The following is a 27,374-nucleotide window of genomic DNA, read 5'->3' as shown; positions in this document are numbered from 1 at the left end:
AAGAAAAGCTATTCTATAAATTAAGTTGCACCTAGAAATTCCAGTTGTCGGAATAATCTGTTACAATGGAGTAGGTTAATCAAAGTTAAATCATCTGTGAAATGGGTGGCTTTTGTTAACTGAGGGAATGAGTCTTCAAAGCAAGTTTTCTCATGTGTATGTCATATTACATTTAAGATACATTTTACATTTAATATACATTTAAGATAAGCTAAAAATAAGACACAAAGTATGCTCTTAATTATTTTAAAATATTATAAGACATTTAAAAGGTAATATGCAAGATCTTAGAAAATCCTTACTAAGCAAACATTGCTATTTATGAATCTGTCACTTATAATGATTAATTCTCAGCATGAAGTGAAAAACAAATTTCAACATTAGTGCATTATCGTTTAGGAAACATATTTGTTACCTATAAATTCAATATGTAGTTTTATTATTCTGGTGTGCCCTATTTTAAGATAATGTAATATCCTATGAAGAATTCCTAACTTACAAAGTAGTTCGATTATTCACAGAACATAAAAAGCTGACGGTTTTTAAAAATCAGGAAATTTGCTGCATATAAATATATGATTTGACCTACAAAAATTCAACTTATGAAAAACTTTTTCACAAACATCTCTAAGAGTATCAGAGGAAAATGCTTTAATCATTAGTTTAAAACTCCTTTAATATTTTCAAAATAATGCTTTCTTTTCTGGATCAACATCATTTTGAATCACTACATTTCAATCCAGTTGTCTATAATTGCATCTTCTTATATTTTACTATTTAAAATAAAATGCATATTTAGGAGAATCTTCACTGAGACAAAGATTCATGAATTTATCTATGGAATCCATTCCTTTTCTTTTTTTTTTTTAATATCTAGAATAAAATGCAAGGTCACTTGTGTTTCCTTGATAATTTGGCTTACCAAACGGAAAAATATATAGCTGATTTTTTAATCAGAAAGTATTTTGAATACAGATGTAATGCTATTTCAGGGGCAAAACAAGAAATGATTAATAGTTTGATTATACCATTTACTTTAACATGGAATTGTCTCTCTAGTATTTTTTTTTTTTTTTCTTTTTAAGAGACAAGACCTCACTGGCTGTCCTTGACCTTCTAGGCTCAAGCAATCCTCCCACCTCAGCCCCTCAATTCCTTAGGGGACACATGACATGACTGTCTGGCCATAGTCTTTTTTATATAAAATTTAGATTTTATTTTGGTAGAATTAGGATCATTTGCATAGATCTATTATCTGTGATCTCATCACATATCACATTTTTCTGAGACCAGGATTTCTGATATGCTTTCCATCAGGATTTAGAACAAATTACATTTATATTCTTATAGGTTCTCTGAGATTAAAGTAATTTATTAAATGTGTTATTTATTCCAGAATTTTTTAAAGAATCCATTTTACCTATGGGTATTATTAGCCAGAGGCCCAAAATTTGGTCTACTGGAGAAGTGTGGGTTCTAAATGTTAAGATCATGCAATAAAAGATTTAAGAGCTATTCACATATAAATAATCAACAGTTACGGAGGAAAAATATCTGGCCACTAAACAAATACCAACAAGAATTACAAACCCTTTCACAGAGAAGAAAGTGGAATGAAAACATGAAAAATGATGCTTCACTGGAAATCAAGTGCCAGGTTCTGTGTGTAGCCCTGATATTCTCTCATGCTGTGGATTTAGGCTCATCAATTAACTTCCCTGAACCTCAGTTTTCTCTGATGTAAACAAGTTGATTAGATTAGATAACCTTTAGGATTTCTTGCTCCAACAACAAACCCATACTGAAGAGATGAGAAAAAATAATGTCATTTTCAAAAGAGTTAAAACTTTTAAAAGGTAAAGGAAGAAAGTAACTTTTCCAGGAGTATATCTGTGGGTACCACGCTCCTGCCAAGAGAAGCTTTTTACCTGCGGAGAAGAAAATTGACTGAGGTCACGTGGTTCCAGTCAATTTCATTCACAGTAGGTGCTTTAAGACAGCAAAGCACCTCAGTTCAGAAACAGTACTACCAATGTATAAACTTGAAAGCAAGAAGATGGCTAGAATGGGGAAAAAGAAAGACAAGGTAGAATAAAAACTGTTTTATAAAAGAATGGGTTTGGCTGTTTTAAAGAAAACATAAAAGAAAGATAAGAGTTAAATCTAAGACCAATTTTTACCTTCAATTTGGTAACTCACATAACTTCAGCACTGCTTATACTGCCTATCCAAGTTTAATTTACTGTCTGTTACACTCCAATTGTGATTTCACCAATTCTGCCTCATGGTGAGTTTTGGAATTTGTTACGAGAGGAAACTAAGCAAGCTAAGTTTGAGATACATTGTATTAAAGCAATGGGTAAGTATAAGAATAGTTAAGCATAAGTGTTTTTAATTATAAAATCTTAATTTCAAGGTTTTTCTTTTTCCCTCTTTCTAAGACTTCCACAAATTGGGAAAAGAATATAAGAGCCCCAGACATGAAAATAATTGTAATGACATATCTCACTTTTGTAAATAGTTAGAACAATACTAGGGACAGCTCTATAGTATCAGGAGGCATTTCTTCATTCTCTTTCACTTATGTCCTCAAAAGGACAACAAATCCAAAGAAAGAATACTCTAGTGCCTTCATATACTTAATAAACCTGTAGAATCCATGAATCTTGTTAGATTGAATGAATAAACATAGGCCTTTATAAAATTAACATCTAAATCTAGTCTACACAGGGAAATTTAAAAGGTAGTAGTGTTGATGTGAACATATCCATTAGAAACTGGATTCAGTTCACCCATCTTGTCTCTTTGACTTTGTATCAGTGAAGATAAGAAAAATTCTATTCAACACCACAGAAGATCCAAGGTGCTTACTCTGAGATAATCATTAAAAATTATATTACCCTGAAACTGATCGACCAATAAATAAGCTAATCAAAACATGCTATCCTTTATGAAGTGTTTTTCAAACTACAGGTCTAAACCAATTTTAGTGTGTCATGGTCAACATTAAAAAATAAATAAATAAGCCGGGCTCAGTGTCTCAGCCTGTAATCCCATGCCTTTGGGAGGCTGAGGTGAGTGGATTGCCTGAGCCCGCGGGTTCGAGATCCGCCTGAGCAACTTGGCGAGACCTTATCTCTACAATAAATCAAAATGAGCCGGGCGTGGTGGTGTGCGCCTGTAGTTCCAGCTACTTGGACGGCTGAGGCGGAAGGATCGCCAAAGCCCAGCAGGTCGAGGCTGCGGTGGCCGGGAGCAGCCACTGCTCTCCAGTCTAGGTGACAGAATGAGACTCCAACTCAAAAAAATAAATAAATAAATAAATAAATAAAACATAGTAAGAAAAGCGAAGATATTGTTTCACTTATACATTTGTGCCTGTCCTGAACTGTAACAGAAATTGAACTACTTACTGTAGGTTACTATCGCCAAAGCATGTGAGTTGCTGCTTCAGGGGCAGCATGAGAGAGAAAGCATACCTTAGTTTACAATCTTCTAGCTTTGTGATCCCTGGCAAACTACTTCTTTTGGCTTTAGCTTCTGTATGTAAATAGGACCAGTACTTACTTTCAGGGTTTTGGTGACAGCATTAAAGAGAATGCAAAGTGCCCCATCCTATGCCTGATATATAAGTGGCCATTTTTGGCTGTTACAGTTTTAGTCATCAATTTAAACAAGAAGTTTGGAAAGCTGTTACAAATAAATAGCCAAAATAATGTATTTAAAAGATGCTGCCAGGTTCAATTTTGTTCATAGCATTCAGAAGGATACAGAGAAACAAAATAGCACACATTTGTATCTATGTGGTACGTCATCATGGAAATTTAAGGCTATAAAGGAGAATCTATAATGCTAGTTTCATTCTGGACCTAAGAGAGAATCATTACCAGAATATGGTATAGTCATATTAAAACCAGGACCTGAAAGACTAATCATATCTTACCATCCAATTTCATCAATAATTGTACTATAGCATTAACATCAGAAAACACCCTATTTTCCCAATAGTTGCTTATAGGTAAAAAGCATGAAAATAAACATCCCAAGAAGGCAAAATCATCTTCCTGAGAAGGTAAAAGAAATTAATACCTTCACCAAATATTTACTGAGTACTTACTACATGCCAGGCACTGTTCAAGTCATACATAACAGCAATGAAGAAGAAACATTGCTTATGCTGATGGAAAATTTGGCAAACAAACTGAAGTATGAAAGTACAAAAATTATCTTATCAGGCCGGGTTCGGTGGCTCAGCCTGTAATCCCAGCACTTTGGGAGGCCGAGGTGAGTAGATTGCCTGAGCCCGTGGGTTCAAGACCCGCCTGAACAACTTGGTGAGACCTCGTCTCTACAATGAATCAAAAAGTTAGCCATACGTGGTCACACGTGCCTGTAGTTCCAGCTACTTGGAAGGCTGAGGCAGAAGGATCATCTAAACCCAGCAGGTCGAGGCTGCGGTGGCTGTGAGCGTGCCACTGCACTCCAGCCTGGGCAACAAAGTGAGACTCCAACTCAAAAAAAAAAACCAAACCTATCTTATCAACCAATGCAATACCAGAAATGAAAAAATATATGCTTAGAAATGAACGTTTACAAGATCAAATGACAAAACATGGCAAAAATGTTACTCTCAAAGCGTAATTATATGTATGGATAATGTCAACTCCTTTTAAGAAAAAGTGAAAGGAAAAGCTTAATACATTTATTTCATTTTGACCCTCACAGGGCAGCAAAAGGAGAGTTGTTCAAAGTATCTGTGATGAGCTACCATTAAATCAAAGGATTGTAAATAATTACAATAATTTTTCTTTTGAGGCATATAAAATACAAAAATTTAAAGATTTTCTTTGGTAGTAACTAGGGATTGCAGATTCCCCCCTCCTTTTGCTTATCTGTGATGTTTTGGCTTCCTGCAATGAGTATTACTTTTGTTCCTCCTTAATAGATAAAAAAATAGTAATTTAACTAAAATATTAAAAATAAACTAATTTAAACATTTGATAAAGTCTCTATTTTGAAACTGTTAACAGCTCTAAAATACATGACTCATTTGGTGGTAAACTCTGACATGACCAGAGGTAAAGCTATTTATATTATAATAATTATTTATCTCACTTAGAATGTTTCTATCTTTTGCTGCCAAAATATTAATGTCCAAGATGCTGCTGGAGTGTTAACATATGATACATATACATAATTACTTTTTTTTTTTGAGTTGGGGTCTTACTCTGTTACCCAGAGTGTAGTGGCATGGCGTGGAGTGGTGTGATCATGGCTCACCAAAGACTTGACCTTCTGGGCTCCGGTGATCCTCCCGAGTGCTAGGACTACAGATGCATACCACTGCACTGGGCTGATTTTTTTATTTATTTATTTTTTTTGTGGAGACGAGTCTCCCTATGTTGCCTAGGCTGGTTTCAAACTTCTGGGCTCAAGCAGGCCTCCTACTTTGGCCTCTCAAAATGCTGGGATTATAGGCGTGAGCTACCGTTCCTGGTCTGTAATTACTTTTTTAAAATCTGAAAAATTCTGAATTCTAGTACATACATGGCCCCAAAGTTTTCAGGTATGAGATTGTGTACTTGTATTAGGGATCTCATGTAAACCTCTTTTATGTATGTCCTAAATTCATTAATCTCATTGGGGAAAAACAAGAACTATCATAGTACTTGACAATATGATTCATGCTTGAATAATTAGCTATTTGTAACTCATTTTTGTGTGTTTAAGAACTAAGGGACTGCACATTCAATATGTCTATGCATACTTCCCCAGATGACACAGAGATGAAAGGATAATAAATAATCAACAGTGCCCCTAAACATCATAAAAAAGGAAGTTTAAGAACTAGGTAAAAATTATTATGAATAATATCACAATACTTATGCTCTACAGAACACAATTTACATGACTTAGTTTACTGTGAGATGCATTCTGTTTTGGGGAAAATAATTATACTCAATGACAAAAACAGAACACTATTAAGTTTTTCTATTTCTAAAAGCAGCACTTATCAATGACAAAATAAAGACCGAAAGACTTAAATTTATGTCAACAAAATTAAAAGCCATACATACATCCTAAAATGTTAACTTCTAAAAGGAAAAGTTTAAAAATGTGAAAAAAGGCTGGGCTCGGTGGCTCAGCCTGTAATCCCGTGCCTTTGGGAGGCTGAGGTGAGTGGATTGCCTGAGCTCGCGGGTTCGAGACCCGCCTGGGCAGCGAGACCTCATCTCTACAATAAACCAAAAAATCAGCTGGGCGTGGTAGCGCATGCCTGTAGTACCGGCTACTCGGAAGGCTGAGGCGGAAGGAATGCCAAGCCCAGCAGGTCGAGGCTGCGGTGGCCGGGAGCAGCCACTGCCCTCCAGTCTGGGCGACAGAGTGAGACTCCAACTCAAAAAAAATAAAATAAAATGTGAAAAAACAAACATAAATACAAAAACCATACAGAATTCACTTTGTGATGTTTCCCTAAGAAAACATGCCAAAAATCAAAAGCAAAAAAGAACTAAAACAAAAATGAAAGGAAGGAAAAAAATATACTTATTTAACAAGGGGAGGGGGGGTTCAAAGACAATGACAAGAATAGATACTCACCTTCTTTTGGTTGAGCCATAACTGGAGTCTGAGTTTCCTTTGTATATGTGACAATTTCTCGAGGAGGAAAATCAACTTGTGTAATTTTAGCCATTCCAAGTTTAATAGGTCCTCGTCTAAATTAAGTCAATATAAACAATACATTTTAACTACACCAACAAACCATACTGTTTTCAAAAATTAATTAAGAATTAAAGTCATTTGCATCTAGCATTGTAATTTAAATCCCTGTTTTTATTCAAGAAATTTTAGATGAACAATGAATTGAATTTATTTCAACAACAGAATTAGAAGACAGCAAAACCAAAAGATATTTCTGAATCATTCAGGATATTTATTTTTCACTTTAATAAGGCAAATAATTTTGATTCTTAGGACAAATGTGTGGGAAATTATAGAGTAAGAGGATAGGAATAGACTGCTGAATAAGGTTGGTTACATGAACTGCTTTTAACAGGGGTATGGTTCTGGAGTTTTTGAAGAGTCAGATATATAAATCTCACTCAGATCACATTTAGTTCCCTTCACTATTAGGACACTCTAGCTTTAAGACTGAAAAACAGGTTTCTATTGAAAGTCTTTTTTGTACTTCTTATCTTTGGCAAAAACTGAGAATCACAATGACAATTTGGACTTTAAAATGAAATATTTAAAACTTTTAAATCTTTAATCTCTGCATGGTCGATATTGTCCTCGATTCATATATAGACAAACGAAGGTCCAGATATTCTACACCTAGACTAAAGCAACAGATCTTCTGAATACCATAAACATACTAAAGTCATTTCTGCTTTAAATAGAGGGAAACATTTTTTTTTTGACAAATGCAAAAAGAAAGTGGCAGCTGAAGAAAATGGATCAAAATAAAAATATCTTTCAATAGTTATCTGGGGTATCTTTTATTGGTTATTATATTGGATGTCTAAATTTTAAACCAAATAAAGTACAGTTTCAAACTCCCAAAGAAGATCTCAATTATGAAGCTGTCTTAAAAGGATATCCAATAAAGAAACGGCTGCAACTTCCCGAATATCAAGCAGGATATCTGAAATATATATATCACTAGTAACATAGTAACTTTTTCTCATATAAGCATACTTTTAAATTCTGTTTAGTAATGATATCTAAATCCTGCACAACAAAGTGTAATAAAATTAGTATGTTATAAAAATCAATTTTCTCTAAGATCCCAAATGTGGGCCATAACAATTTTCAATGTGTTTTGTACACATGAAATAAAAATTTAAAAAGAAAAAAGCATAATCAAAGATTTAAATGGAAATTTTAAGTACATATGAAGTAATCTAGTATTCTAAGAATAAAATTTGCATTAAGATACTTTAATTCTGATTTTGAAGATGAAAAGTAAATCACTCATGTATCTGTGGAAAAAATGGTCAAGCCAACAATATTAGGAACAAGTTACTAACTCAAATGCATACAAAGTCTAGTAGACAAAAACCACAATATTAAAACAAACAAAATATTCTAAGATTTTGTAGGGAGAAAATAGGGAAGTAATACCTCACTTAGCCAAAAGTCACTTTTACTGAAAATAAGAAAGCAATGGGAGGAGAGGAGGGAAGCCTCAGTACAGCCAATAGAGAGGCTTTTCAGTTCATTGTATAAGAAACTCACATATTTTTCTTACATGCCTCAATTCAAGGCTCATTGACTTTTACTTTAGACACAAGAGGTATGGTAATACATTTTAGAAGCTGCAAATTATCAGGAGAAAAGGGCTATCTGAGTTAGGCACAATGGTAGCAGCAAACATTTATAATTTACATTGGCGTCTAGAATAAATAAATGACTGACAATGAATAAATAAGTAAACAGCAATCTGGGGCCATAGTGTAGAGACCTATTATCTGTTCCTCTCAAAATCTAGAAACCACCAGTTTTAATACAGAAAAATAAATTAATATTCATATCAAGTAACCCAGAAAAGGTTCAATTACACGTAGACTATATGTTAGAAAAAGTCTGGGATCTTTTAATACATCATAGAAAAACGGACATAAAAAATGTAGAAATACTAAAAGAAATTGGGGCACTTAAATAGACTTAGGGTACATAGGAAATCACATATATAGAATATTTCACTAATGATATAGGATAAATGAGGTGTCATAGTAAAATATAACTTTGTCCTAACTATATACTATAATACTAGAAACTTAAGCAAGTAAAATTAGGACAGTTTCACAAAGAATCAAATTTATTATGAAAGAGGGAAGGTAATAAATCTATTCAATACCCCAAATCGGAATCTGAGTGAAGCTGAAGAACTGATGGATCTGTATCCCAATGCAGCGTCCTAAATGGTTGTAGGACAACCATGAAGCATTAGCAAAAAAGGCCATAAGTTAGTCAAGCAAATACATTCTATGAATAGCTAAAGCTAAAGTGTACTGTTCACAATTAAAAACATGTTCTGGTTAGTATAAAACAAACAAGCAAATGAACCCACCAGGTATCTCTCAATGCTCTAGTGCATGCAATCAGCATAATATGGTTAAAGATGCAAGCACACAACCCAGAATAGTTAGAAGACAGTATTTTCAGATTATGGGAAACTAATACCTAAAAATGGATATGGACAACTAAACCAGACAATAGCTCAATAATACTTTATTTATAGATGATAACAAGCTAGGCTATAAAACAGTTAAAATTTTATGACTCCTAATGAAAAAAGTACATTAGTAAAAACATCTTAGATAACATATTCTATTCTTGCCCAAAGCATTAAATGTGTGCAGGAAGTTGTCATATTGGTAAAGGAAATGAGTCAACACATAAGTATTTCGGTAAGAAAACCAAGGACTATCCCACTGGGATACAAGATAGCTAAAGTTTCCAAAATGTGACCCTTCTGTAATTTATGGGTTAAGCACTGCCTTGGGCTTACATGTCATCTGGTTCAGAAAACAACTGAAGATTTCTGTCTTTAGGAAAAAAATCTATTTTTTTCATTGGAAAAATATTTTATGTTCAAAGGATTTATTTAACTTTTGGACAATATCAATCCTAAATAAATATTCGGTGATGTTTTAGCATTGCCTACCGGGTAAGTAACTTACATGGCATCTTTTCCATTTAAGCCAAATCTAGTCATTACTAGAACAAAAGGTACTTTATGACACTGATATTCTTTTAGATTAGCAATATATAAGATAATTAAGTACAGTACTGTATAATGCTCATAGTCCCTAATTTAAAAAGTTAAGCACAATACATTTAGTACTACCATTTTTGTCAAATATATTTATTTTTCACTTATATATGTTATAATGCACAATTTCAGTTGCAACAATATTTTAATATAATAAATGATTTTTCTACCTGGCCTGCCTATGTAATTTATCAATAAATACAATCATGAATTAAACTAGAGAAATCCTTCATTTAAAAAATATAAAGAAAGATCTTGAAATTTAAACAGACTTGTGTGTATGCAATGAAAAGCAGCAGCCACAATGAAAATCTACTTTGTACTAAGCAATGAACAGCAACACACTTAGGCTTTGTTAAACCAAAAGGGATTCTATGAAATAGTCTCCAAGGAATGCTCTGCCAACAGCCTTTACATTATATAAGAGCTGTAACTGTTATCAATGACATAAAGTTCCTTGTTGAGAATGTCATTTTAGTCTAAAATCAAGTAAGACTTTACCTCAAAATACAGCCAGTACTGAAACTGTACTGCACAGTATATATTATTATACTTACTAAAGGCATCTTCAGACATATAAAGTACAATTCCAATGTATTAAGAAGCTGAGAAGTAAACTGATCAAAAATGGGAAAAAGGAACAAGAAGCGTGGATTATCCAGCTGAATAATTTTAACTAAATTTTAGAGATAAAAATGATTGATAAAGTAAACAAGGAACTTAATGAAATGTAGTTTCCTAATCTGCAAAATCAGAGAAATATCTTCTAACAGCCCTTTATATTTACTCATAAATTACCAATTGTCCCAATAGAAATTCTTGGCATTTAGAAAGAGTAATTAAAACATGTTTAGATATCATATTTTGTAATGTCAAGTCTATCTTTTCCTACTCCTTGAGTGTACTAACCTTAGACCGTATTGACTAACTAATGTAGTTGAGTGCACAGGTGCATCATGCATGCATGTCACAGATCTTCATGCATTTTCCTGTGGTAGTTCTTTTTGTCTTTATTTTTTCATTATCATCATATTTGCTCAATACGAGTTCATTCTGTTTCACTGTCAGTCTTAAACATTCTTTTAAAATATCATGTATTTAGAAATGTATTATTTTACCACCAATACCATCATCAACAATATTAACTATCTCTTCTCTATAAAATCTGGAGATGATTTAGTGGAATTTATTGTTTTCTATTTGTATGTGTATATACATAATATACACAGCCCTCCTGAAAATTAATGTTTCAAAATGAGTTGGTGCTCTCAAAGGCGATTGTATATATTAGGAGAAAAAAGATATAAGGTCAGCTCATTCAAAAAGAGGATTTTCCTCTCCTGTTAAACTCAGAAAAACCAATTTTGTAATCATTCTCTAATAAGAACAAATACTTGTAAAAAAAAAAAACTGCCTGTTTTCCTGTTTTACAAATTATCATTAATAAATCTATGCTTTAGACTAAACATAAACTAGCACAGTACCCTTAGAGCTTTTTCAATAAAGTCAATAGTAACTTTACATTAATAATATAATCACTAGAATTTAAGTTCTATGAAAGTAAGGGACATGGAATGTTTTATCTTCTGTGGTAACCATAGTATTTAACAAACTTGATAATTCGATGAATACTTATTCTATATAGAGTAAATATTTTTCTTACCAGTATTTACTTCCTGTACCAATTTACAATATTTCAGAGGGTTTCTAATAATTTCTAGGTTGTCTAAAAAACTCGTGAGAACACATTGAAGTTTATATTAATCTTAAAAACCAAGTAGATGTTACATAATGCTTCTGAAAGCAAACCTGCTGACACTGCATTAAAATAATCTCTTCTACTATTCAAAATCAGGAATAAGTTCATAATGTATACAGTATAGTGGCTATATAAAAATAATGTATAATATCAAATAAAGGCATTTAATCAATATTGTAATTTTTTAAAATTGGGAACTATTTTTACTACAGTAATGTTTGTTGTAGAAGGAAAAAAAATGCTTCACTTAAAAATGTCAGTTGATTTTAAGTGTTTAAAGGAATACTAGCCGGGCTCGGTGGCTCAGCCTGTAAACCCATGCCTTGGGAGGCTGAGGTGAGTGGATTGCCTGAGCCCGTGGGTTCGAGACCCGCCTGGGCAACTTGGTGAGACCTCATCTCTACAATAAATCAAAAAATTAGCTGGGCATGGCAGCGCGCGCCTGTAATTCCAGCTACTTTGAAGGCTGAGGCGGAAGGATCGCGGGAGCCCAGCAGGTCGAGGCTGCAGTGGCCGGGAGTGGCCACTGCACTCCAGTCTGGGCAACAGAGTGAGACTCCAACTCAAAAAAATAATAATAATAAAGGAATACTGACATATTTGTATAGAAATAGAATATGAAAAAAACAAATTAAGCCCTAAAAATGAATTTAGACTAAACAGCCTTTAATATATAATACATACTATTTTATAAGATAGTAACACTATTGCTTTTTATTTCATTTTTTTAATTTTAAAGATGTGGGGTACAATTCAGGGTTAGGTATACAAATGTTCATTATGCAAGTACATGATGAGGTGTGCCCCTCCATCCCCTGGCAGTTTCCCTCAACTGCCAATCTCACCCCCATCCCTTGGCAGTTTCCCACTACTGCCAATGGATAGTAACGTTATTTCTAAAAAGAAAGTTTTCATTTTTCTTAGATGAAAGAGCTATGTCATTTACCTCCAAATACAGAATTGCTTAGATCTGCAATTTGGGTTCTACACACAGAACAGTTTTGGAAAGGACATCTCACATTCAACTGGTAAGCTTTATGTGTCTTTTATTTGTTAATGATAATCTAATTACTCAAACACTGATTAAAGTATTGAGTTATGGATCATCCAGCCACCTTGCTTCTTTTTTTTCTTGCCTTCTCTTTTAGATACTCATTATTTGTAACTTCTATCAGAGGAACTCAGGCACAAAAGAAGATAAAATTCTAACAGTTTATGTCTTACAAAAATGTATGTTAAGATTTTTTTTTTTCTGGGGAAGACATTCAACTTCCTGGTCCCAAATAAGGATTCTGAATTAGCTGTGGATTTTCACTAGCTATGTTTAATCTCATTTCAGCAGTCATAATAAGTGAAAAAGTGCAATGCGCCCGGGCTTGGTGGCTCAGCCTGTAATCCTGCCCTTTGGAAGGCTGAGGTGAGTGGATTGCCTGAGCCCGTGGGTTCGAGACCCGCCTGGGCAACTTGGCGAGACCTCATCTCTACAATAAATAAATTTTAAAAATTAGCTGGGCGTGGTAGAGCGCGCCTGTAGTTCTAGCTACTTGGAAGGCTGAGCAAAAGGATCACTGGAGCCCAGCAGGTGGAGGCTGCGGTGGCCGGGAGCATGCCACTGTACTCCAGTCTGGGCCAGAGTGAGACTTCAACTCAAAAAAAAAAGTGCAATGCTGTTAAAGACTTGCTACTGTTGTGTGTGTCTCTCTGTGTGTGTAGAAGAGGAATAATTAGTAATACTTTTTCTAATATGAACTTTGAAAGAAAGCTGAAATCTTACTGAACTTTTAAAAAGAAAGCCCCAATATGTATGTAGGATCCTAAAATAAACATGAAATACAGTATTACAAGGAAGATGAAAGTTCAGAAAAACCTAACAGTAACATTTTCAATATTTTCTTAGCAGTTATTTCCTACTCTTGATATTTTATACATTATTTTTATCTTAATTAGCAGAACAAAGGACTTAATAGAACAGAATTGGCTGTTAACTAAATTGTTTAGATTTTCAATCAGTGAATAAGGAATTAAGCACAAGAGAGATTTTACATTATTTATACCAAAATATTCACTTAATAACCAATATAAAGTATCCTTAACCAGAAAAAAACCTAAGTATGTTAGTATCTCTATTTTTTTTTTTTTTTGAGTTGGAATCTCACTCTGTCGCCCAGACTGGAGTGCAGTGGCCGCTCCTGGCCACCACAGCCTCGACCTGCTGGGCTTCGGCAATCCTTCCACCTCAGCCTTCCAAGTAGCTGGAACTACAGGCACGTGCTACCACACCCGGCTAATTTTTTGATTTATTGTAGAGATGAGGTCTCGCCAAGTTGCGGCGGGTCTCGAACCCACGGACCCAGGCAATCCACTCACCTCAGCCTCCCAAGGTGTGGGATTACAGGCTGAGCCACCGAGCCCGGCTATCTCTATTTTTAATATAAAATAATTACTATAATATCAGTTAACTATTTACTACTAAGTTAATCAAGCATGACTTATAAAAATTTTTTTTCTCTCAGTTTCCAACATATAATTTCTATGCCATTTAGATTTTAAAATGTTAGGACTAATTCAACACAACTACTTAGAGTACCTTAAAAGCATCAACAGTATTTGGGCACTGAATGCATTCTACTATTAAAACATTAAAAGAAAAATTACTGTACCTAGATCCCACGGCGCCATCTCCAGAGTCTTGGCTTCCAGCTTCACTTGGAGTGCTCACAGATTTGGAGGATGGAGACATAGGAGGAGGGACTAAATAGTGAAATAGACAGGTATCCGCTGTTACTACACGGAGAGGTTGCTCAGCTTATGACGTTTCAAAAATAAGTTAACATGAAGTAATTAACAAAAAAAAAGATGGCAAACCAAAAAATAAAAATACATGAATGAAAATGAACAGTAGAAAGAAAGAGGAAAAGACAAAGTTAACAACGCATGCTGAAGATTCATGCAATATCTTTGGCAAAATGCATTTGAGATTTATATTTTTTTAAAAAAGGCAAGATTATGGAAGGATAAATCATCTCATCCATCACCAAATGTGGCTACTAATTTTCAAAGGAGAGCATTCCTTCTCCTCTAACTCTCACTTTTAATATCAGTATTATTTACAATTGCTTCCAAAATTAAACTAAAATATGCTTAAGTCATTTAATCTTTAGTTTTCTGATATTTACTTTAAAATATTAATTTTTGTCTAACAATTTTTTTCTTTTTTTTTTTTGAGTTGGAGTCTCACTCTGTTGCCCAGACTGGAGTGCTGTGGCTGCTCCCGGCCACCGCAGCCTTGACCTGCTGGGCTCCAGCGATCCTTCCGCCTCAGCCTTCCAAATAGCCGGAATTACAGGCACGCGCTACCACACCCGGCTAATTTTTTGATGTATTGTAGAGATGAGGTCTCACCAAATTGCCCAGGCGGGTCTCGAACCCTTGGGCTCAGGCAATCCACTCACCTCAGCCTCCCAAAGGCGCGGGATTACAGGCTGAGCCACCGAGCCCGGCTAATTTTTTTCTTTCAAAAACTAATGTTTTAAAATTATTTTACTCTCCCCACTCACTCCAACCCCGGCCACCAAGAAAAGGGCAAATTAGAGAAATGACTGCAGTTAAAGGAATGGCTCCTTTAAAATGTTCATTAGTTTCCAGCAATTTGGGTGAAAAATGCAAACAGGCCATAAAACAGCATGCCTTCTAGACATGATGCATAACATAAAGTGATGCATGCAAATTAAACAAGGCAAGACTTATGGTAACTTCCTTACCCCAGTATTCAGAAAAAACTGAAGTGTACAGACAAAGATACAGACACCCAAAATATTCTTAATCCCTTCTTATAGAAAAATACACATTTTTTCATAGTATATAAAATAAACAGCAAATGCTTTCTCCTAAATTATCAACTTTAACATCATATAACAACAACTGAACGAGCATATTTCATGCTATGATGTTTATAAAACTTTTTGATTACCGTTGCAGGGAGTATAGGAGGATCATCACTGCCATCTTCTGGTTAAATTTTACCATAAGTGTCCCCAATCCCAAGTATCTTTTCAAAATAATTTTTCAATGTACAATATTAAGTGACTAATACATTCTATGTTGAGCTGAAAGCCCTTCTTTTAATAGTCTATTGAAAAGAAGGTAAGTTCCTAATTACATAGGAACTAAAGAAATAATTATTTCATTAAAAGTCTGGTTTTAGAAGTCACATTCAACGAACCCTTAAAATTATGTTTAAATGTTTATATATGCTGCAATAAAACAACATGTACAAATGTAGTATGATGACTTACATCTTAAACATAGGTACAAAAATCTGATTCTCCTTATTTTTTCAATGGCAAATTCTATTTGCAACCAATAATATTAGAAGGAAAAAAAAACATAGCTAAAATGTTTGTCTGATAAGACAAACTGCAAAGGATTATAATAATACTATCAATGTTTCTACTATCGTGATTAAATTTTTCAGAAACTATTATAAGACCAGGTAGTTTCATATTACATGTGAATGGCACTGTGCTAGGTGCTGCATGTATAATTCAAAGTAGCTAAAAACAGCTTTTATCTAAAGTTGAAGAATATTAATGTCCCCTAATTTCTCTTAAGTTACACCCCTCACTGTGTAGCTTCTCCTAGTCTAAGTCCCAACTAAAACAGAAATAAAAACTAATATCTAACAGCTGCTTGCCTACTGTGATGTAAACACAAATAAATGTTATTAATTTTTTTTTTTTTTGAGTTGGAGTCTCACTCTGTCGCCCAGGCTGGAGTGCAGTGGCACGCTCATGGCCACCCAGCCTTGACCTTTCAGCGATGAGTTTCAGCGATGCTTCCGCCTTAGCCTTCCAAGTAGCTGGAACAACATGCGCCCAGCTAATTTTTTATATATTGTAGAGACGAGGTCTTGCCAAGTTGCCCGAGCTAGTCTTGAACCTGTGGATTCAGTCAATCCACTCGCCTCGGCCTCCCAAAGTACTGGGATTACAGGCTGGGCCATCTAGCCTGGCCATTTATTAAATTATAGTGAGGCACCATAATGTATTCATATTAAATATTTTTAAAGAAGAGCTTCTTGAATTCTTTAAATTATATATACTTAATACTTAACTTCATACCTAGAAAAATAATTTTTCCAAGTATATATATTACAGAGTATGAAGGAAAATAGTAAAATTCCTATCAACTTATTTGTGAAGAACTATAGAATCCTTTTCCATTCAACACGCTTTTCCTCCTTTCTGGCGACTTCAAGTATCAATGACTCCACTCAGCAAATTTAGGAGTATCTTACTAGGTTAAGACTACATTTTAAAAACATGTTAACCAAAATTATTTATGGAAACAGGCTAAATAGTAACTATGCATTAACCTAGCTAATTCTGAAATAATATTTCAGAAATAAAAAAAAATGGTGATGTTACCAAATTACCACAGTTTCTTAGCCAAACTAAGGCAAAATAAATGACTGTGACTTCACATTTATAATTAGATTTTAAAAATCTCCATCCCAGAACTATATTCTTTCTGCCATAAGTAAGTTTAAGCCAGATAATGAACAGGACCCATAAAGGACTCAGTTATTATCCTTCCCACAACTTAATCCTGCAATAATAAATAATGTATACTAGAGAAGGGATAAGCCTGGAACAAGAAAATTACTACTGGTACCAAAGGAAAAATGTTAACTTTTTTTTAGATTAGAAAATATAGTTTATTTAAAAGTAAATTAGAGAGAGAGAGAGAGAGAGGGAGGGAGAGGAGATTTACCTCCTCAAGGTAGGGGAGGGGTTCAAAGCTAGGAAACATGGTGACAGCCATAGTTCAAAGAACACGTGGCCACACCAGAGTCTAGTAAGGTAATGGCCTGAATTTTTAATTTTTTAAAGAGAATCATAATGCTATTTGATGACTATTACATTTTAGCCCAAATAGTCTAGAAAAATCAAAGAATACCATAATTATGCAATAAGGCAATGTCATCATGCTCCCAGACTTCAACAAATTTATGCAAACAAATGAAAGTACGCATTCCGAGAGCTAAGAAAAACAAACAAAAAACAAACAACTGAACAGCTCATAGGTTGTCAAATCTAAGAAAAGATTCAGTTCTGGAATTTATTTTTAAGGATGGGTTATGAATCAGCCTTGAAAATAGCATAAGCCATTAATAATTAGTATTTGCCAAGTATTTGAGATATGACTTGCTTAGTAAGACAGTGATTCAATCAGATTATCTTTACTCCATAGTTTTATATATAAAATTGCCTAAAAGAGGATTTACATGGTATAAAATAAAGGAATTAATATAAACACACGTGAACATGTTAATGAATTTCAGCTTTTTAGAGCAAAGATACCTATTCCCTTCTTTGATAACCAAGAAAGAAATATGAAGTAAAATGGAAAAAAAGAAATCTGTACCATGGCATTTACTAATCATGTAAGTAATGTTAAAAAGACTATGGATTTCTAATTCTCCAGGACAACAAGCCAATCAAGAAGGTCTTTCCTACCAGGTTAGACCTTGGCCTTTCAAGGATGTAAAATTAACATTGCTGCCTCCTGGCCTGTGAAGAAACAACTAGAATATTTCTAAACTGCAAAGGACCTGGGAATGCACCCAGATTTAGAATTAGTATTAAGTCTGGGTCCAACACTCAGAACTACACAGAAGCCTCAAGGACAAAGGATGGAGCACAGTGCAATTATTTTTCAAGTAGAAGAAAGCCTCTCAACAAGGAGGAGCTTGTATCAAAAAGAAGGACCTAGAAAAGATAGACGACCATGGAAAATTAATATAGGGAGTGGAAGTGTTGGTAGAAGACAGTGAGTGGAAGGAGTAGGGTTCTGGGAAGACCCAAAACTGTGAGGTGTCTTCTAATTCCTCAATACTCAGTACTCAAACACAGCCCATGTTACAATAATGCCCCCTTGTGGATACACGTGTTTCTAGAATAACTTTTTTTTTAAGAAAATAGGATTCATGGAGAGGACAGAAAAGCTCCCACAGTGGGAGGGGACCGGACGGGGTTGCCCAGAATATTAACATTTAAATAGCTTTTTGTCCTTCTGAAAGACGTTGCTTTAAACCATAACTCTGAAATCTCAATTTCTCCCTTTCCTATGTTCTTTCTCTTGATAGTGAGGTTTTAAATATCCTCCACTAATCTCCCTTAAATGTTTCATTTCCTTTCTCCTTTTCAAGTAATTCAGAGCATTACTTTTTTAAAAAAAGAAATTAACACATAAAAATAAATTTATAAAAATCCTTTAAGGAACCAATATTCCTTATCATGGAAAAATTTGCTAAAACGTTTTTTTGAGTTGGGGGGGTCTCACTCTGTCATCTAGTGAACCATCATGGCTCACCAAAGCCTCAAACTCCTGAACTCAGGTGATCCTCCCTTCTCAGACCCCCAGTATGTGAGACAATAAGCTCATGCTACCATGGTCTGGCTAACTTTTTTTCTTTTTTGTAGAAAGGATGTCTTGCTATATTGCCCAGTCTGGTTTCAAGCTCCTGGGCCCAAGCAATCCTCCCACCTTAGCCTCCCACAGTACTGGAATTACAGGCCTGAGCTACTGTGTACCTGGTCAAATTTTGTTAAAATTAAACTAAACTTGAAAAATTACTTGGTTACATAAAAAGTACTCTATCTAAAAATCAGATTCAAAATATTCAAAAGTTGCAAGGAGAGGGAGGGTTAGAAAAGTAAAGCAATGCTTATTTTGACTAGTAAACTTTTGTTTCTTCCTAATAAAAGAAAATTCAGATAATAAGCTATCATAGTAATCAATGTACTCTGTCCTACTGATAGATACAAGATTCAGACTATAAAGTAAATGATGATATGTTTTCATTTCTTTACAAGATGGTTACAATAGTTGTTATACATACAAAAGATATTTTTTTAAAAATATCATTGATGTGAAAGAAATTCACATTTAATATCACATATCTTGATAGCTGTGTCTAAAATTAACTGTTTTAAGACTGGCCACTTGAATTTAGTAAAAGAAAAAAATCAAGCCATGTGTTGTATGAAATATTCAAGTTTCAATTTCTACCACGCATTTTCTTAAAATTTAAACAATAAGTTTTGGTTGTTGTTGTCTTAAAGCAGAATGGGGTTTTGTTTTTTGGGTTTTTTTTGAGTTGGAGTCTCACTCTGTCGCCCAGACTGGAGTGCAGTGGCGGCTCCCGGCCACCGCAGCCTCGACCTGCTGGGCTCCGGCAATCCTTCCGCCTCAGCCTTCCGAGTAGCCGGAATTACAGGCATGTGCTACCACGCCTGGCTGATTTTTTTATTTATTGTAGAGATGAGGTCTCGCTGCCCAGGTGGGTCTCGAACCCGTGGGCTCAGGCAATCCACTTACCTCAGCCTCCCAAAGGCGCGGGATTATAGGCTGAGCCACCGAGCCCGGCTAGCAGAATGGTTTTTATTTGGCCTTACGAAATGAGAAGACATATGACATAGCAATAACTGAACATCTAAGTGTCTAGCCTGTGCTGGCATCAGGGATAAAAATGTAATATATCGTCCCTGTTCTCAAGAATATCTAACAAAAAGCAGTCAAAATGACCAAATAAATAAGAATCTACTAGCAAAGTAAAGTTAAAAGAGGTTTTATTAGCCATATCTTTTTTTTTTAACAAATTCTTCTTAGTCAATTTTTTTTTTTTTGAGTTGGAGTCTCACTCTGTCACCCAGACTGGAGTGCAGTGGCCGCTCTAGCAATCCTTCTGTCTCAGCCTTCCAAGTAGCTGGAACTACAGGCATGCGCTACCACAACTGGCTAATTCTTGAATTATTGTAGATATGAGGTCTCACCAAGTTGCCCAGGCAGGTCTCGAACCCGCGGGCTCAGGCAATCCACTCACCTTGGCCTCCCAAAGTGCTGGGATTACAGGCTGAGCCACTGAGACCAGCCTTTAGCCAAATTTAAAAAAGGAAAATTGTTTTTAAGAAACAATAGATTGATTTTTTAAAAATAAATACTCACATATTCTAGTATTGTCTTTTTTACTTCTGCAAATTAAAAATATTTAATAAATTCTCAGGGAATACATTCCATAGTAAAAAGAAAAATAAATACCCACCTTGGGTTATGATACAGAGTATATTATTTTTACTGTAGGTTACTGTCAAAAAAGTTTGACAGCCTTGGCCTTCAACTACATTCTGCATTCTTCAGGCCAAATTATAATAAATACTGGACTTAATGTTGAAACCTTAGGCATGTGTTTTAAGGATTATGAAATGCTAAATTTAGCCTAACTTCCTAATGGTGATGAGATCTTCATAAAGACTTTAACCCTTTACAGTTTCCATTATAATGGTAAATCTGCCAATAAGAGATGGGAAATGGTTTAGAAACAAGAAGCTCAAAGAAAGGATCTGTGTATAGATCTGACTTGGAAGCTTCAATCCTTAAATCAAAGAACAGCAGATCTTTTGTTCATTTCCCTAGTTATTTGATGAGACTCTTTACTCAGTGTGAATCAGCTCATGTTGCTTTGATAAACATAATCTCACATGCCTTTACCTTATTTAAAATTTCAAATAAATATAATGAGCTTAAGAAATAAATTAGAGCCGGCTCGGTGGCTCAGCCTGTAATCCCGTGCATTTGGGAGGCTGAGGTGAGTGGATTGCCTGAGCCCGCGGGTTCGAGACCAGCCTGGGCAGCGAGACCTCATCTCTACAATAAATCAAAAAATCAGCCAGGCGTGGTGTCGCGCGCCTGTAGCTCCAGCTACTTGGAAGGCTGAGGCAGAAGGATCGCCGGAGCCCAGCAAGAGAGGCTGCGGTGGCCGGGAGCGGCCACTGCACTCCAGTCTGGGCGACCGAGTGAGACTCCGACTCAAAAAAAAAAAAAAAAAAAAGAAAGAAATTAAGAAATTAAAGCAATGACATTTGACTTTTTCAAAGCATATTTGTTTAGTGCCCTGCGCTGTTCTATCCTCACCAGAATTGAATCTTCGCTCTTAATTACTGAGAGTCAAAAACTCTCAAGTTAAACAGATAAACTGATATTAATCAAGAGGAAGATACTATTCTCCCCTCAAAAAACCTTTGTTGAAAATTATGCCACATAATATATTTGGTAAAAAAATTTTGCTAATTACTAACAATTTATTTACAAAATAATAGATTAAATATGCTGTTTTCCTCATCTGCCCCCCCCAGTAATTAATACAAGTATACAACAAAATTTAAGCCACATATAAAATGTTCTTTAAAATGTTTCAGTAGGCCATCTGCAGTGGCTCATGCCTATAATCCCAGCACTTTGGGAGAATGAGGTGAGAGGATTGCCTGAGCCCATGGGTTCAAGACCAGCCTGGGCAACTTGGTGAGACCTCATCTCTACAATAAATCAAAAACTTAGCCAGGCGTAATGGCATGTGCCTGTTGTTCCAGCTACTTGTAAGGCAGAGGCGGAAGGATCGCCTGAGCCCAGCAGGTCGAGGCTGTGGTGGCCATGAGCATGCCACTGCACTCCAGCCTGGGTGACAGAGTGAGACTCCAACTCAAAAAAAAAAAAAAATCTTTCAGTAGCAAATCACATTCACTAAATAAAGACATTTTTATTTAAAGATGAACCTACTTACTAAATTATCTCTCTATGGTTTAATTTAGCAATAACATTAAACTAATAGTTCGAGGTTTAGTGACATACTTGCCCTTTACCTTTATCTCTCGTATCTACATTCACAGACAAAAAAAATTATCATAAAGAAAACATGGGAATGACCTCTAAGTATGACTGTGTCCTTCTAAAGTTTAGAGTCTAAACATGCACGTTACATAACTATAAAAATATAGTACTAATGATACAATATTTACCTCAAGTAAAAGCACATTTTTTCTAGTTCTAAATGATTAAGATAAAATCAGTTTTTTATTGGTTAGAAATAACTTGTCAAGAGATATTTTCATCTTAATAAACTTTTCTCAGAGTCAGCTCTCAAAAATCAGAATTACCTAATTGAGGATATAACTGTGATAACTGAAGGCAGGATATAGCTATGATTAAACAAACCAGTCTTTAGTCTATAGTAGTTCGGGCTAATGACCCATTTAAGAGACTCTCCCACTTAAAACCCTCCTATTAAAACTCTTTCTATCACTTAGGCAGCCCTAAATAATCTGGTCTCCACTTACTCCTCTCTCTTCATTACAATGCAACCACACAACCCTAACTAAGCCAAGGTCTACTCAGAAACCTGCACTCACCATTCCCTCTGTCTGGAATGTTCCTCCTCTCAACTTAGCATGGCTGGCTCTTTCTGGACTTTCTGATTTCACTTTACAAGTCCACTTCTCAAAAAAAAAACTTCCTGAACACCCTGTCTAATGTTACCCCTTATAGTCTCATTCTATCATATCACCACGAGAATCTATCTCCCCTATAAGAACACATGCTCCAAAAGAGCAGGGCCTCTTGTCTGTATCGTTCAAAACCCCGTCTCCAAGTCTGGTTTAAGAAGGTGCTTAACAAATATTTTTTTGAATTAATGAATAGATAAACCATTTTTTAAAGTACTAGAACTAAATAATGAAACACTAGCTATTTGGGTTTCAGAAAGCATTGTGTCAAGTTGTTCTAATTGGCTCAAAGGAAAGTCAAATTTATGGGACATTCCAAATCACCTGAATCTTAGGTTATATATTTATACCATATTAGTTTTATAATCAGCTTTATATGCAAAATGATAACCCAGCCCTCATTTTTTAAAAAAAGCTTAAAGCTGATAAGAAGAGCTCTTATCACATCACTTTCCTGTATGGAAAGACCTGTAAATGATCTTCCAACAGTTCCTTCACAATGTAGCTTACCCTCAATTTCCATATTCTTTCTCCTCCCACTCTGGCAGCCAAAGTGAATCACTTGCTATTTCTCTGAGTATACCCTAACCTTTTCAATTTTCATGTCTCTGCTCACTTTCTGTCTGGAAGGTTCTTCCCTTTTCCTATCTGTGCACATTAAAATCCTATATACATGGGGCATCAAAAACTGTATTTCACAAGTATCACAAATAACATTCATTTACCCGTATCAGTCACAAATTCTTGAGGGATGTTCTGAGGAATTTCAACATTTTAAAAAATTATACCTAATTCTCTAGTTTCTTGGTATGTCTGAATAACATAACTGCTGTCAGATATAGGAAGCATGAGTTTTATTAGAATAAGGATCAAAGAAGTGCAAACAGACAAGAAACAATACAAAAGTCCAATTATACTTAAGGTTCATTTGTCTTTCAGCACAAAACTGAAAATTTAATATGCAACTTGAATACTAGTGACACCCAAATTCTCAATCAAATGTGTTCCATACCAATCTAAATTTTTTCATCATCTCTTATCAGGATTGTAATAATGTGATCCATTTGAGGTTATACTCGCAGATCAGTCAGCACCTTTACTATACGAATAAAATGGTTTGGAAACAAGAAGTTTGGTAAGAAAATTAGGGAAAAAAACCCTGGTTGTTTGAAAAATTAATTAAGACAAACTTCTTGCAAGGAAAATAAGATAAAATGTGAGCAAGGTATAAAATGGAAAAGGGAAAATAACTGTACATGTACTGAGAATAGAAAATTACTAAGGAATTATAAATAGCTCTATGCTAGTAAAGTTGAAACTTAAGGTGAAGCAGATAAATTCATACAAGAAATAAAACGCCAAAACTGATACAAGAACCCAAATGATTTTATGGGAAAATTCAAACAAATGTTTAAGAAATAAAAAATTCCAAAATTATACAACCTTTCCAGAGAATAGAAAAAGGTAGAAAACCACATAACTCAATTAATGAGGCTGGTAGAACGATTATAATAAAACCAGACAAAATATAGTAAATGGAAAAAAGATTATACACCTGCCTCTCTAATGAGTATGTAGATAAAGAACTCCTAAATAAAATATTATCAAACTAATGCAGCAATGTATAAGAAAAATAGCATCTCATAATCAATTTGGGTTTATTCCAGAATGTAAACACGCTTTTACATTAGAAAACCTATCCATATAAATCATTATATTAATAAGTTAAAAGAAAAAAAGAACATAATTGTCTTAAAATATGAAGAGACCTATGAGTTTGCTATAAATATTTTGGTGGTTTTACAGAATGCCCACAAATTCTTTGAATGTGGGCTGGACTTAGTGATTCTCTTCTAACACACAGAATGTGGTGGAAGTAGTACTTTGTGACTTCCAAGGGTAAGTCAAAAAAAACCATAGCTTTCTTCTGGTTCTCTTTTTCTCTGGGATTGCTCACTCTGGGAGAACCCCACTAACATGCTGCAAGGACATTCAAGCAGTGGTTCACATAGATAGGAATTCAGCTCTCCCACTACCAACCAACACTAACTCACCAGCCATGTGTATAAGCTGTCCTGAAAGCAAGTCCTTAAAACTTATTCAAGACTTCAGATGATTACAGCTTTGACTGAGATCTTGACTTCAGGCCCATAAAGACCGTGAGTCAGAGTCACTGAGCTAAGCCACTACCAAATTCCGGACTGGCATAAACAATGAGAGATAATAAATGTTTACTGCCGTTTTGGGTGAAAAAACAAAAAATATTAATATAAGAAATAAAAAACTTGAACAGACTATAACCATATTAAAAACCTGAAATGATGAATAACCCCTGCTCTCTACTCCCTGTGGAGAAGTTGTAATCTAAGATAGTTTTACAATTAAATTCTATCAAGTTTTTAAGAAACAGGTTAATATCTATCTTTTTACAAATTGTTCTACAAAATAGCAAAACAGAACCATAACCATGATGGCCAATTTATTTTAAAAAGAAAATTACAGGCAAATCACTTATAAGTATATATTTTTTAAATCCTAAATAAAATATTAACTAATCTATGTTTAATACACATGCAAAAACTCATCTGCCACTGTTGAAGTAATTTTATCAGTAATTAAAGTGAAAAAAATAAACATTTCCTGCTTTTCTAACATTTAAGGTAACAAAATAGTCCTAGTTATTGAGGGAAGGTTCCCTTTTACACAAGATCTTCAGTCAATAAATGTAGAAAGAATGGTGGAATTACAAAAACAATGTTGCAACTCCTAATTACATAATTGACTTAGATAAGAATCATCAGTGAGTATCAATAACATTAAGTAAAAGATTAATTTAGGAAATTAATAGTTGGGCCCGGCTGTTGGCTCAGCCTGTATTCCCAGCACTTTGGGAGGTTGAGGTGTGAGGATTGCCTGAGCCCAGGGGTTTGAGACCAGCCTGGGCAACTTGATGAGACCACGTCTCTCCAATAAATCACAAAAATTAGCCAGGCATGGTGGCGTGCAACTGTGGTTCCAGCTACTTGGAAGGCTGAGACAGAAAGATTGCCTGAGCCCAGAAGGTCGAGGCTGCGGTGGCCGTGAGCATGCCACTGCACTCCAGCCGGGGTGACAAGAGTGAGACTGCAACTCAAAAAAAAAAAAAAAAAATAGTCACATTATAATTAAGTGTCACCCTCAGATTACTACCTATTAGTTACAAGGGGGTAACTATAATGGAGGGATCTATCACAATTGTATCACAATTTGATAATTAACTTTAACATTACTAACAGCTCAACAACAATCCATATGTGCTACTGATGTGATGCAAAATGAAGCATACAACATTATCTCTAAGATATTCTTGCCAAAGATGTTCAGCCTGAAGCAAACCAAGCTTTTAAATCGAATTTCCAGGTTAGAGGAAATACAAGGGATAGAGAAACAACAAGCTAAATGTGAGAAGCCATCAGACAAACCCAGGAGGTGGGTCATTCTAAGACCAATTGGACCACTCTCTTCAACAAATAGATATCATGGGTCAAAAAACATTATGTGTGTGGAGGATATTCTAGATTTTTAAAAATTGAAAACATATAACTAAACGCAACATTTGAAATGACAAGATTATGAGGGAAAAAACAAACTAATTTTTTTGAGGAAAAGAAAAATGTTTGTGAGGCTAAGTCTATTTTGAAAAAGAGGAACAGATGGTAACTTCCTATAGTCCCAGAAATTAGGATATAATACAAAGTCACAGTAATTAAAACTGGGCTAATTGTGTAGAATTGGACAAATAGATCCATAATAAAAATGGAAAGCCCAGAAATGTCCATGAATATATGGAAACTTACTGTATGACAAAGGCAGTATCAGGTATCAGTAGGGGAGAAAATAGACTAATAATTAGTATTAAGAAAAATAACTAACTACATAGAGAAAATACAGGTTGGATCCCTACCTCATACTATTTTTAAAAATATAACCCAGACGTCATGCGCCGAGAGTCGCCGTGGCTTCCTGCTTCAACAGTGCTTGGACGGAACCCGGCGCTCGTCTCTCGCCCCGGCTGACCCTACACCACCGCCACCGCCTCTCCGCGCCCTCCGCCCTCCTCGAGGCCGCCGCCGCCGCCGCGCCGCCGTCCCTGCCCGTCCTCAGCCGCCGCCATGACGACCGCGTCCACCTCGCAGGTGCGCCAGAACTACCACCAGGACTCGGAGGCCGCCATCAACCGCCAGATCAACCTGGAACTCTACGCCTCCTACGTCTACCTGTCCATGTCATACTACTTTGACCGCGATGATGTGGCTTTGAAGAACTTTGCCAAATACATTCTTCACCAATCTCATGAGGAGAGGGAGCATGCTGAGAAACTGATGTAGCTGCAAACCAACGCGGTGGCCGCATCTTCCTTCAGGACATCAAGATACCAGACTGTGATGACTGAGAGACCGGGCTGACTGCCATGGAGTGTGCATTACACTTGGAAAAAAATGTGAACCAGTCACTACTG

At 35.3% G+C, this 27,374-nt stretch overlaps 1 protein-coding gene and 1 pseudogene across 2 annotated transcripts in view; one reads left to right on the top strand and one right to left on the bottom strand.

The window, feature by feature from the left end:
• The window catches only part of DYNC1I2 (dynein cytoplasmic 1 intermediate chain 2), a 37,916-nt gene extending 22,606 nt beyond the window's left edge, over nucleotides 1-15,310 (bottom strand). The window contains exons 1-4 of the mRNA XM_008053759.1: nucleotides 15,299-15,310; nucleotides 14,198-14,288; nucleotides 8,861-8,920; nucleotides 6,601-6,716 (exon numbers count right to left, since the gene is read on the bottom strand). Coding sequence (XP_008051950.1) covers nucleotides 6,601-6,716; nucleotides 8,861-8,920; nucleotides 14,198-14,277 — 256 coding nt within the window. The 5' untranslated portion in view covers nucleotides 14,278-14,288; nucleotides 15,299-15,310. The remainder of the gene's footprint in view (nucleotides 1-6,600; nucleotides 6,717-8,860; nucleotides 8,921-14,197; nucleotides 14,289-15,298) is intronic.
• A 2,921-nt stretch (nucleotides 15,311-18,231) lies between these two features.
• Nucleotides 18,232-27,368, top strand: LOC103255811 (annotated as a pseudogene). The gene is made up of 2 exons (XR_504043.2): nucleotides 18,232-18,368; nucleotides 26,849-27,368. The product of XR_504043.2 is annotated as a ferritin heavy chain pseudogene (transcript).
• Nucleotides 27,369-27,374: the final 6 nt, after the last annotated feature.

The sequence above is a fragment of the Carlito syrichta genome, unplaced genomic scaffold (assembly GCF_000164805.1).
Source record: "Carlito syrichta isolate Samal-C Ts95f unplaced genomic scaffold, Tarsius_syrichta-2.0.1 Scaffold288421, whole genome shotgun sequence".
NCBI classification, from domain to species: Eukaryota; Metazoa; Chordata; class Mammalia; order Primates; family Tarsiidae; genus Carlito; species Carlito syrichta.
The sequence above is the reverse complement of the archived record's forward strand: the minus strand, read 5'-3'. Positions and strand labels throughout refer to the sequence as shown.